Source organism: Saccopteryx leptura, chromosome 11, assembly GCF_036850995.1.
Source record: "Saccopteryx leptura isolate mSacLep1 chromosome 11, mSacLep1_pri_phased_curated, whole genome shotgun sequence".
Taxonomy (NCBI): domain Eukaryota; kingdom Metazoa; phylum Chordata; class Mammalia; order Chiroptera; family Emballonuridae; genus Saccopteryx; species Saccopteryx leptura.
Window position 1 is genome coordinate 50,953,778 of NC_089513.1, and position 12,168 is coordinate 50,965,945.

Here is a 12,168-nt window from a genome sequence, read left to right on the forward strand (position 1 = left end):
TCCAAATTCTTTGGGTGGTGGGAGGGGCATTGACTTCTAGTGAGATGTCGAGGGTGTGGGGATGGAGGTGGGTTCTAGGCCCATGCCTCCTGCTGTGGCATTTAGTCCCAAACACTGGGGCTATAATTCTTTCAGGAAACTTGATAACTTGTGTTATGGTAACCCGCAGGTTATAGAAAGCATTTGACTCATCACTACTAGAGAAAGTTTAATTACCTTTTAAAAGTGGACTTTGCAGAAGATACAGTGAAAATACATCATTGTTGTGAAAATGTACCCCATGTCTACCTTTTAGATGTGCCCTAGCATTCATTCAGCGTGGATAGATTTATTGGACACCACATCAGGAGGTTATTAGTCAAAGAGTGCCTGCAGAATGATACGGTACAACAAAACTGGGGGGAAAGAACGCCTCTTCTCCACAGATACAAGGACATTCCCAGCAAGGTAAGCCAAGGTGAACAGATGTGAAAAACAAGAATCACTTTTTTTTTGTTGTTGTTATTTTTCTGAAGCTGGAAATGGGGAGAGACAGACAGACTCCCGCATGCGCCCGACCGGGATCCACCCAGCACGCCTACCAGGGGCAATGCTCTGCCCACCAGGGGGCGATGCTCTGCCCCTCCGGGGCGTTGCTCTGTAGCGACCAGAGCCACTCTAGCGCCTGGGGCAGAGGCCAAGGAGCCATCCCCAGCGCCTGGGCCATCTTTGCTCCAATGGAGCCTCGGCTGTGGGAGGGGAAGAGAGAGACAGAGAGGAAGGAGAGGGGGAGGGGTGGAGAAGCAGATCGGCGCTTCTCCTGTGTGCCCTGGCCGGGAATCGAACCTGGGACTTATGCACGCCAGGCCGACGCTCTAACACTGAGCCAACCGGCCAGGGCCACAAGAATCACTTTGATGTTTTCTTTGAGGAGCAGGAAATAGTGAGCTGAACTGAGAAACCTGATGGATTATCTAGCATTTTTAGGAGATTGCTTGATTAAATAGCCAACGATTATGCTGGAACTGCTGCACATTCTTTCCTCTTGATGCTGTGATCTGAGTAACACCTTCCACGCCGTCAGACTCTTCGGGTTTGCTCTTCCTCCCTCCCAAAGCTAAGAGGAACAACTCACATTTTTGTTCTCATCTGGTTACTCAAGGGTGTTGAACATATTGTAACACAATCCCCTAACCCAGGTTACTCTTAGATGTCCACTTCTTTATTGAGAATCAATCTGTGGGGTGGTCAGCAATGGGGGACGGTCACGTGAGGAACCCAGATCCAGGAACTTTGGCTAGGACCACCCACACTTGGGAGCGCCAAAAGAAACTTCCTAGGAATCCCTTGGAAAAAAGCAACTGTCAGCCAGTGAGATTTTGCTGCGTCATATTAGCTCGACTTCCCTAGACGATCCCTTTAAATTTGCCCCACAACATTTCTCCATGTGCAATTTCCTGACCTCCATCTCCCGGGCCAGTGAATCTCGTCCAAGAAGTGCTATATTCAATAAAGCCTTTGCATATCCACATTTGGTGGCTAAGCCCCTTCCTTCTTCCTAGGTGGGGAAAAATACCTTACATTTTGGTGTTGAAAACCCGGGAGGAGTTGAAGTCCACAAGGACCACTCCTCTTCCCTTCCCCTCTGAGAAAGAACCAGGACCTTTGACCTTCCACCCACTTCAGTGCACAGTGCGGTAAGTCCCCTGCCTGCAGCCTCCCCTCAGTTCTTTCCACCAAGACTCCCTGTCCGAAACTGCAGCTGCGTCAGGGACCTCTTTCCATTCCCTTCTGAGTGCGTTTGAGCCCATGGAGACGTTCCGAGCACATCCACTTTATTTAACCGTCGGTGGCCTGAGATTGAGTTGCAGGATGCCAGTGCTCATTTCTGACCACTCCGAGGACTGAGGGCACAGGAAAATCCAAAAACACTTCTGGAATTGCCTTATCCGAAATCTCTCCCTCCCTAAAGAAGAAGAAACTGTTCTTCTTCTCCGCTGTGGCCAGGCCACAGAACCCACTGGATTATTGAACCAGGTAGCCTCCTGAAGGAACTTTCGGTTTTAACCCCCTCACCAATTTATTGCCAAAAAAGCTGGGAACTGGTTGGAGATCCCTTACATTCAGGGTTTCTAATTATTTGCGCTCTCTAAGCCGCCTGTTCTACCACGCAGGCCCTTTCTGGCCAGAGAAACCTCACCTAAAACCTCCGCTCCTAATCTTTCCTCCTTCACCCGACCCCAACTCTCTCCCGCTCCTGCCTGACCCCCAGGGCGCCCCTCTCTTGGAACCCCTCTCTCGTCCCTCTGCGGACCTCTTTTGCTCGGTCTCTCCCCTCCAAGAGCCCCCTCCCTTCGCAGGATCCTGTTTCTCATTCACCTGCAAATACCATTCTCTCTCCTCCCCTGCTGGCCAGGGCTCCTCCCTTCTCCACTGTGTTCTTAAGCCCCTCCTCCATCAAGTCACCCTCCACCAGCCATTGGCTCTGTCCTGCCTCTGACTCCAGTGTTTCCTGCTGGATCTGGGTGCCGGACCCCCCCAAGAGCCCCCTCCTTTTATTCTAACCCCCAAACCCTTATCCGGGACCTGTGAACATGGCATTTAAAGTTTTTAATAGTCACGGCTAGTAGGAAAAGGCCAAGGCTGTTCTCCAGGCCCACATGCAGCAGAAGGTAACACTCCAAACCCAGGCTCTTGTGGCAGACCTAAGGCCAGCAGAGCAACAGGGGCAAGGCACAGAAGGTTCTCGACCTAAGTCGGGCTGCAAAGAGGATCTCCACCAGGAGCTTGCTTTAAATGTGGCAAGGAGGGTCATTGGTCCCGGCAGTGCCCCTGCCAGAGGCCACCCACTAAACCCTGCCCTAATTGCAAGCAGCCCAGTCACTGGCAGAGTGACTGCCTGCTTTGGGCAACAGGCTCATCCTTAACGTCTCTACGTGGAGGACAGGCCACTCAGATGGGAGGCCAAGCTAGCCAGACGGGCCCATGGTTCGAACTCCTAGGCCCGATGGATGGCTGATGCGGCCCAGGCTCGGAGACCCCATCACTCTATCTGAGCCACGGGTGATGTTACAGGTAGCGGGTAAGTCCATCTCATTTCTTGTGGACATGGGGGCTACCTTCTCTGTTTTGTTATCACACTCTGGACCTTTAGTTCCCTCACAGGTCTCGGTTATAGGAGTTGACGGGACCCCTTCTTTTCCTCTTTGCATGCTACCCCTGACATGAAGTTTGGACAGAATCCCCTTTCGCACTCTTTCTTAGTCATGCCATCGTGTCCTGTACCCCTCCTGGGTCGGGACATTCTATAAAGTCTCGGAGCCACTATCCAGCTGACAACATCCCCGACAGCATCTTCCCACCTACTCCTACCACTCCTGGCTGAAGGCTCTCCCACTTCCACAGATCACCTTAACCCGGTCACACCCCTTATTCCACCAGACGTTGTCAACCCTCAAGTCTAGGACACTTCTACCCCTGTGGTAGCAACCCACCACCCACCTGTACACATCCGCTTAAAGAATCCCTCCCAATTCCCATCTAGACCCCAATTCCCTATTTCAGCAAGTCACTGCCAGGGCCTTAAACCAATAATTACCCACCTCTTAAACCAGGCTTACTCATCCCCATGGACTCTCCCTGCAACACCCCCATCCTTCCTGTTTGAAAACCTTCAGGAGCTTATCGCCTCGTACAAGACTTACGCCTAATCAATGAGGCAGTGATTCCCCTCCATCCAGTAGTCCCTAATCCTTACACATTACTCACACATTCCCTCAGACGCCACTCACTTCACAGTCCTAGATCTCAAGAATGCCTTCTTTATCATTCCTCTACACCCTGACTCTTACTTTCTGTTTGCCTTTACTTGGACTGACCCAGACACTAATGCAGCCCAGCAGCTTATGTGGACTGTCTTACTCCAGGGGTTCAGGGACAGCCCTCACCTGTTTGGACAGGCGCTGGCTCGGGATTTAGCTACATGCAATCTCGAGACTAGTACTCTCTTACAATATGTAGATGACTTACTCCTCTGCAGCCCCTCCTTGCCTGCCTGCAGAGAACACACCTCCACCCTTCTTAACTTCCTTGACGTGAAGGGGTATCGTGTCTCCCCTGCTAAGGCTCAACTTCACTCTCAGTCTGTAGTCTGTCTGGGCATCGCCTTAACCCCCACTACCCGAGGTCTCACCCTAGATCGAACTCAGACCCTCTGCAGTCTCCAACCACCTACCACCGATCACATTTTTTCTTTCCTTGGTCTGATGGGCTTCTTTAAACACTGGATTCCCAATTGTGCTCTCTTAGCCAAACCCCTCTACGAGGCTGCAAAAGAGACTCCCACGGGACCTCTCACATCTTCCAACACCGTCAAAAGGGCTTTCTCTACCCTTCGAGACACCCTCTTTTCCTCTTCCCCTCTCACTTTACCTGACCCCAGACGCCCCTTCCACCTTTTCACTGATGAAAAACACGGTAATGCTGTTGGAGTACTGACTCAACCTGTGGGGCCCACATACCGCCCCGTGGCATACCTCTCTGAACAATTGTTCACCACCGTCAAAGGTTGGCAGCCCTGCCTCTGGGCACTGGGCACAGCAGCTGAACTCACCAAGGAGGCTACTAAGCTCACCCTTCCCCAACCCATCACTGTCCTCTCCTCCCACAGGCTCACTGACCTCCTTTCGCACAAATCTCTTTCTCTGTTAAGTCCTTCCCGCCTATAAGAATTCCACCTCCTGTTCATCAAAAACCTTCAGTCACTCTTTTGCCCTCTCCCCGATTCAACCCAGCCGCTCTACTGCCAGTTCCAACGTCACTTCCAGAACCCACCCACTCTTGTACAGAGCTAATAGATATCCTCAACAGACCCCGAGATGAATTATCAGATTCCCCTTTAAAAGATCCAGATCCAATATTCTTTGTAGATGGGAGCTCTGTACAGGGACCCGACGGACGACGACGGGCGGCCTACGCAGTGGTCACCACCCCCTCCACCCTAGAAGCTCAACAGCTGCCAGAGGGCACCACCTCCCAGAAAGCAGAGCTAATTGCCCTCATGCGGGCACTCACTCTGGCCCAGGGAAAATGCGTAACCATATATACTGACTCTAAATATGCTTTTCTTATCACCCACAGCCACTCTGCCCTCTAGAAGGAAAGGGGCTTCCTCACTACCAAGGGCTCCCCCATAATCAATGCTACCTTCATTTCTAACTATGTCTCTCACCTCAAGCTTGCTCCTATGCAGGATCGCTGGCAGTCAGAACCACTGGGCCCTACCTGTCTCCGGCTCACCAAAAGGTTGGGCCCTGCAGACCCTCCTGATGCTCCTGTCCCTCCCACCAGGAACCTGCCGCCAGAGTGAGCTGAAGCAGGGAGCAATGCTGCTCAGTAAGAGTGGCCATGCCTGACCTGTGGTGGCGCAGTGGATAAAGCGTCGACCTGGAAATGCTGAGGTCACCGGTTCGAAACCCTGGGCTTGCCTGGTCAAGGCACATATGGGAGTTGATGCTTCCAGCTCCTCCCCCCTTCTCTCTCTCTGTCTCTCCTCTCTCTCTCTCTCTCTGTCTCTCCCTCTCCTCTATAAAATGAATAAAAAAAAAAAAAAAAAAAAAGATATTGAGAGTGGCCTGATGAAAAAAGCTTCAATCTCCTCAACCATCTGCGAGAAAAATTAAGCAAAAATCTCTCCTCTTACAACCTGCTTATCTCCTAATGGCAGCCACCCATCTTCACCTGGGCTGCCCCTATCCTAAATCTTCTTCTAATTATCAGCGTATAACTCACATTTGCTCCTCTTTTTAAAATTCTTACAGAACCGCATCCGCGAAGTTTCTCAACTCATAGCCAAACAGATGTTCCTCCTGACACCCTCAAAGCCACCACCTGCCGATCTCCCCCTCCAAATGATGTCCCTGATCAGCAGGAAGTAGCCGGATGAATAAGCGGTGTCCCTAATTAACACCAAAAGATCAGAATGTGGGGTGGCCAGCAATGGGGGACGGTCACGTGAGGAACCCAGATCCAAGAACTTTGGCTAGGACCACCCACACTCGGGAGCACCAAAAGAAACTTCCTAGGTATCCCTTGGGAAAAAGTGGCTGGCTGTCAGCCAGTGAGATTTTGCTATGTCATATTAGCTCGACTTCCCTAGAGCAGTGGTCCCCAACCTTTTTGGGGCCACGGACTGGTTTAATGTCAGAAAATATTTTCATGGACCAGCCTTTAGGGTGGGACAGATAAATGTATCACGTGACTGAGACAAGTGTCAAGAGTGAGTCTTAGCCAGATGTAACAGAGGAAATCTGGTCATTTTTTAAAAGGAAAACATTGTTCAGACTTAAATATAAATAAAACAGAAATAATGTAAGTTATTTATTCTTTCTCTGCGGACCAGTACCAAATGGCCCACGGACCGGTACCTATCTGCAGCCCAGGGGTTGGGGACCACTGCCCTAGAGGATCCCTTTAAATTTGCCCCACGAGGTTTCTTCATGCACGACTTCCTGACCTCCATCTCCCGGGCTAGTGAATCTTATCCGAGAAGCGCTGTATTCAATAAAGCTTTTGCTTATCCACACTTGGTGGCTACACCCCTTCCTTCTTCCTCAGCAGGGAAAAACACCTTACACAAACTGTGCATTAGAAATTGAGGGCACTTTATGTTTGACCATGGTCATGTTTGTTTAATTATCCTATACTTTGACTCCCCACATTCAATTTAGAGAACAAAAATAATAATTGCTAAAAACATTTATAGACAAAATGTCTTCATTTTTTTTTTTCATGTTTAATCATGGAGGGAGTCTAGAGTCAATAATTTGAAAATCTGATTCTAAATAAATGTAGCTATATCCTCCATCATGGTAAGATAGTAAATCTGAGAAAATAAAAAGTTACATTTTGTTAGTTCTGGGTTCCTCTCTCAAAGGACAGAAAGGGAGGCTGTTACCTGTATTCCAATAGACAGGCATCGATTTTTCTTAAAGTGATCCTTCTTCCTGTCCTCTGTAGTGATGGTGGCTATGGTGGTCGTGGTGGTGACGGTGGCAGGGTTGTTGCCCATGTGCTGACTTGCGGGGCCGTGGATCTGGGCGTTTGCGGCTTCAATGGCGGCCGTCAGAGCCTTCATACTGTCCAGGCTCTCCGTGGAGTTGCTCAGTCCAGACTGGCTGATAATATCTCCTCGCTGGCCCTGTCCATCCATGTAGGCATCCTGCGCAGACTCTGTGCTACTCTGAGCTGTGATAGAAATGAAAGGTTTCGTGGTAGTTCTGGGTGGGACTGGAGGTGGTGTCTTCTTATATGTTGTAATGCAAGATGACACTGGAAGACAGTGAAAACAAAGACACTGTGATTTCTGCAGGGGGTTTTCATTCCTGATACTGTAACTGACGCCCATTGAAAATTAGGGCACATGAAACACACTAAGACATTTAACATGAACACAAATCCATTGATAGGCTAAGTGAGATTCCTGCTTGCGCCCTTAGGGTCCTCCATGAGGTGAAACCCCCACAAATTGAGGGGACAAAAAATCAGAAAACACCAACCTCTGAGATCAAAGTTTCTGAAATGGAAATCAATATGAATCAACCTAAAATAGAGATGATTAGCCATCTGTAGAAATCTTCCCAAGCAATGGTAAACCCTGAGAAATAATATATACACATGTGTAAGTCCAGGGTAGTCTCTGCCTTCTCAGAAAAACATTAAATATAGGTAATATTTAACAAAGGACTTCATTAAAGAAGATTCTGATGGTTGATAATAAACACTGGGAAAAGAAGGAAAGCGTGGAGACTAAGCACGTATAATCCCTATAACACAGTGGTTCTCAGACTGTGGGTCGTGACCCCGGCGGGGGTCGAACGACCAAAACACAGGGGTCGCCTAAAGCCATCGGAATTCGGTGGCGACCCCTGTGTTTTGGTCGTTCGACCCCCGCCGAGGTCGCGACCCACAGGTTGAGAACCGCTGCTATAACAGTATGAGGTGCCTGGGTAGAGCGTGGGGGGTGTACAGCATGTTATCATAGCTTCTGTAGTGTGCTTTTAACAACATCCAGTTTTTCCTTCCTTCCTTCCTCTCTCCTCACCCCCACCCTTCATTCTGGAAGATGCTCAGTATACAAACCTATGTTCTGGAGTTTTTGGTTGTTATATCTGAGCTGAACTACCTAGTGAGAGAGAATACACTACACCAAAGTATCCTATTTGAAAATAAATGTACACACTACTTTATAAATCAGTCTGTGCATGTGAGGTTTATTTGAGTCCACTTTCTAACGTGTTGTCCTCAGGGCAACTTGATCAGGACCCGAATCTGCACAGGGAGGTGTCCTTTTTGAACCTGTGTACTTGAGCTCAGGTCCTCCTGAGGTTCCAGCTGTAGCAGCCACCAGGCCCTCTAACCAACCATCTGATCAGAATCCACAGGGTCTTGAAGAAGCTTTGAACACTGATTTTCAGCTTTTGCACTTGCGAAGTACAATATAGGAAAATACAGATCGAAACGAATTATTAAGCGCCCATTGAGAACTCCCTGCCAGCAAAGAGCAATTCCTCAACCAGCTTTCTAAAGACTTATGTTTAGGCCCTGGCCGGTTGACTCAGTGGTAGAGCGTCGGCCTGGCGTGCGCTCAGTCCCCGGTTCGATTCCCGGCCAGGGGACACAGGAGAAGTGCCCATCTGCTTCTCTACCCCTCCCCCTCTCCTTTCTCTCTGTCTCTTTCTTCCCCTCCCGCAGCCAAGGCTCCACTGGAACAAAGATGGCCCGGGCACTGAGGATGGCTCTGTGGCCTCTGCCTCAGGTGCTAGGATGGCTCTGGATGCAACACAGCGACGCCCCAGATGGGCAGAGCATCGCCCCCTGGTGGGCATGTTGGACACATGTAGGAGTCTGTCTGACTGCCTCCCTGTATCCAGCTTTGGAAAAATGCAAAAAAAAAAAAAAAAAGACTTATGTTTAGTCCCTGTAAAAATATGGTCTAGACCAGTGGTCCCCAACCTTTTTTGGGCCATGGACCGGTTTAATGTCAGAAAATATTTTCACGGACCGGCCTTTAGGGTGGGATGGATAAATGTATCCTGTGACCGAGACAAGCGTCAAGAGTGAGTCTTAGACGGATGTAACAGAGGGAATCTGGTCATTTAAAAAAAAATAAAACATTGTTCAGACTTAAATATAGATAAAACGGAAATAATGTAAGTTATTTATTCTTTCTCTGCGGACCGGTACCAAATGGCCCACGAACCAGTCCGCAGCCCGGGGGTTGGGGACCACTGGTCTAGACTATTGTGTTTCCATCACTTTCTCCCCACCCCACCCCACCCCATCCGTGCCTTTTCCACTCAGATCGTGTTACTGTTGTTACACCAAATCAGCTGATCCTGACCACACAATCTCAACTCCTTACCCCTGGCTCTAGCTGGCACTGGGGTCACCTTGCAGAAGGAAATACTCACCTCCATACTTAGGATGCTTAATGAAGCCTCTCAAAGGAAGCAGCCAATAATGAATAGTAAACAGAAAAGCTCTACTGAGATAAGAAACCCCCTTTTACTAAGAGGCTTAAAAGGCGTTTTATGATTTAGGCCAAGCGTTCAGAGAGATTTTGTAAATATGATTTTTATACTTGCATGTGATTTACACCAGCTCAAGATGACCGATGGCATTCCTGCTCAGGAAGGGCTGTTATATTGTAAATGGAGAGGTTTTCCTACTAGAAGGTTTTGAATGGAAGGAGGAAGGAGACTCGGACCCCCTCCCTTCCCCACACCTGTGAGGAAGAAGGTAAACAGTCAGGAATGTGAGAGGAGGAAGGGAGATTTGAGTAGCCCTTTCCTCTCTCCTTTCTTTCTCCTTAATGGGCGATTTACAAACACTTTTCCTCTGACATCATGTAAGCCCCCTTCCATCCTGAAACTGTGTGATTGACATACGTACCTCTAGACAAAGGAATCATGAGATCTATGTATGTGAACCTGTGTTCTGTAAAGGGTATATAAGATGTAAGAAATCTAATTTCAGGGAGCAGGTGTCTTTGGAGCTATAGCCCCATGTGCTCCGCTGGCTTTTATTAATAAGTTCTCTTTTCCTCTTCTAGTTATCTGAGTGTCAGTCCTCCGTTGGGTTGCTCTCCTGCTACACTATGATACTGTCCTGCTGGTCCACTGCCCTGTGATTCAGAGAAATTTTCTTAACAATAAAAGACACAGGGACAGAGAAGTTTGGCTACTTCCCACCGATTGCCTGAGAGTTGAAGGAAAAAGCCACACAGATGTCACATTACAATGTCATATGTGCCCTTGGGGAAGGGGAATGGGTAATGTGGATAATACATATGTCACCTCCCAGTTACCTGGAGTGGATGACTGGTAGAGGCTCACCCCAGGAAAACCTTCCATTTAAGATTATTGCATAAAACATATAGCTTTACATGGGAACAGAGCTCAACAGTGACCTGAGCAGTAATGTGACAAGCAGAGGCTCACAGTGCCTGCAAGGTACAGAGCCAGGAGCAGAAGCAGTCTGGTCTCAGGCTCCCCTCTGGGCCACAGTGAAGCTTCTGGCCCAGCGATGCAGGCGTGTGCGTTGTTGATATTTCATCTCACTCAAGTTAGTTCCAGGCACTGTCACTGCCATGGGCTACTGTTGGGCAGATAAAATATATTATGCTCACTTTGTTAAAGATGGTGCTGCCCACGTGGAAGCCTATCACCCAGGTGATGATATTAGTTGCCCTTCTTGCTTGGGATGGGCGTGATTATATTAATGTGTGTTGAGAGGGGGCTTTCGCACCAAAAGATTTTAAAAGCAAGAGAGATCACATTGTTCCAGAGAAGAGCGATTACATTCTAGGAGGAGCCCATGTTGTAGGAGAGCAGAATAGGGCCATGTGGAGGAAAGGAGAAGCAGCCAAGATGGCAGAATGCTGAAGGAGAAGCCAGTTTGTGCAGAGTTTGTGCAGAGAGAAGGAGATGGAGAACAGAGGTGAATAAGGCTGGTGAGGTAGAAACCTTTGGTTCTAGGAAACTCGAATGAGTCAGTGGCTTTGGGAGCCCTGAATGGAAAGGGAAGTGTTTTCCCACTGTGTGTATTTCTTGCCCGCTAGGTACAAACTGGATTAAAGCTAATGGCCCACCAGTTATTGGCTCCATTATTTCATTACCGTTTGTCTGAATCTAATGCGAACCTGCATGTGAATGGCCACGATGGTGGCTACTGGCTTTACAGCCACCTTCTGCTCCTAGGCAGGTCTGAACAGGACAGTCCTGCTCAGGGTAGTGCTCAGTCTCAGTTACTCATCTGAACACCAGAGAGGGTGAGGGCAGGGGAAGTGACTGTAAGTAGAATACAACCTGTCTATTTGAATCCAATGAGACTAGATCATTTTATTACTTCTCTGAAGACAAATCTCTACAGTGTGAACTCATCATTTTCTTCAAAACAAATTCACATATTTCAAAATGGCTTGCTCATATTCCAAAGAAACTAAATGTCACATTCCAACATCAAATGTCTAACCTTTTGGAGGACTTAATGCACTTAATGCTTGTGGTTAGCTACCCCAGTTTTCTCTTTCACTGTGGACAGTCAATACTAGTCACTGTAGACAGATAGAGTATCATTTCATTTGCTGTGATTTACAGTAAAAATTCTGCCACGGTGTGATAAGCGTATATGGAGGTGGAGGGGCACATTAATAACTGGGCTTGGGGACAATTTTGGGGGCCAGTTGCAACTTGGTGCCATCTGAGGGCTGTTGTCAGCTCCTCTTTGATATCCATCGGGAAACCAAAATTTTGCCACCTGGAAGCTGCTTTTGTTAGTACTGATCTTAAGCTGTTTATTAAAAAAAAGAAAGACTCCACAAAGATTCTTTGCCCTTCCCCTTTTCCTGCCCAAGAGATTCAGACACAGAAACCTGTTTTGGGATGGGGGACTTGGCTTAATCACCTTCAGAATCTTCACCCTAGCAGGAAGACTCCAAGCCTCTTAACTAGCTACCCCCTGTGCCCCATTGTGCTGAGTTGCCTCTCAAGAATTTGCCTGCCCTGTGCATTCCCCTCTTTGTCAACTACCTGTAAATCACCCATTCTCACTTCTGAAATCTAATCTCCCTCAGCCCGGGCCCCTTCTCCTTTCTCCTTTGTCTCGTATACCCACTGTTGCCTCATGGTC

The 12,168-nt window shown here is 48.4% G+C and overlaps 1 protein-coding gene across 8 annotated transcripts in view; it reads right to left on the reverse strand.

The window, feature by feature from the left end:
- Nucleotides 1-12,168, reverse strand: part of DLGAP1 (DLG associated protein 1) — a 978,693-nt gene that overhangs the window by 70,641 nt on the left and 895,884 nt on the right. For 5 of the 8 annotated variants that reach the window (XM_066353619.1, XM_066353618.1, XM_066353625.1 and 2 more), the window contains one exon: nucleotides 6,935-7,308. In XM_066353619.1, the coding sequence (XP_066209716.1) occupies nucleotides 6,935-7,308 (374 nt within the window). The remainder of the gene's footprint in view (nucleotides 1-6,934; nucleotides 7,309-12,168) is intronic. The other 3 variants (XM_066353621.1, XM_066353620.1, XM_066353626.1) reach the window with 1 other exon arrangement.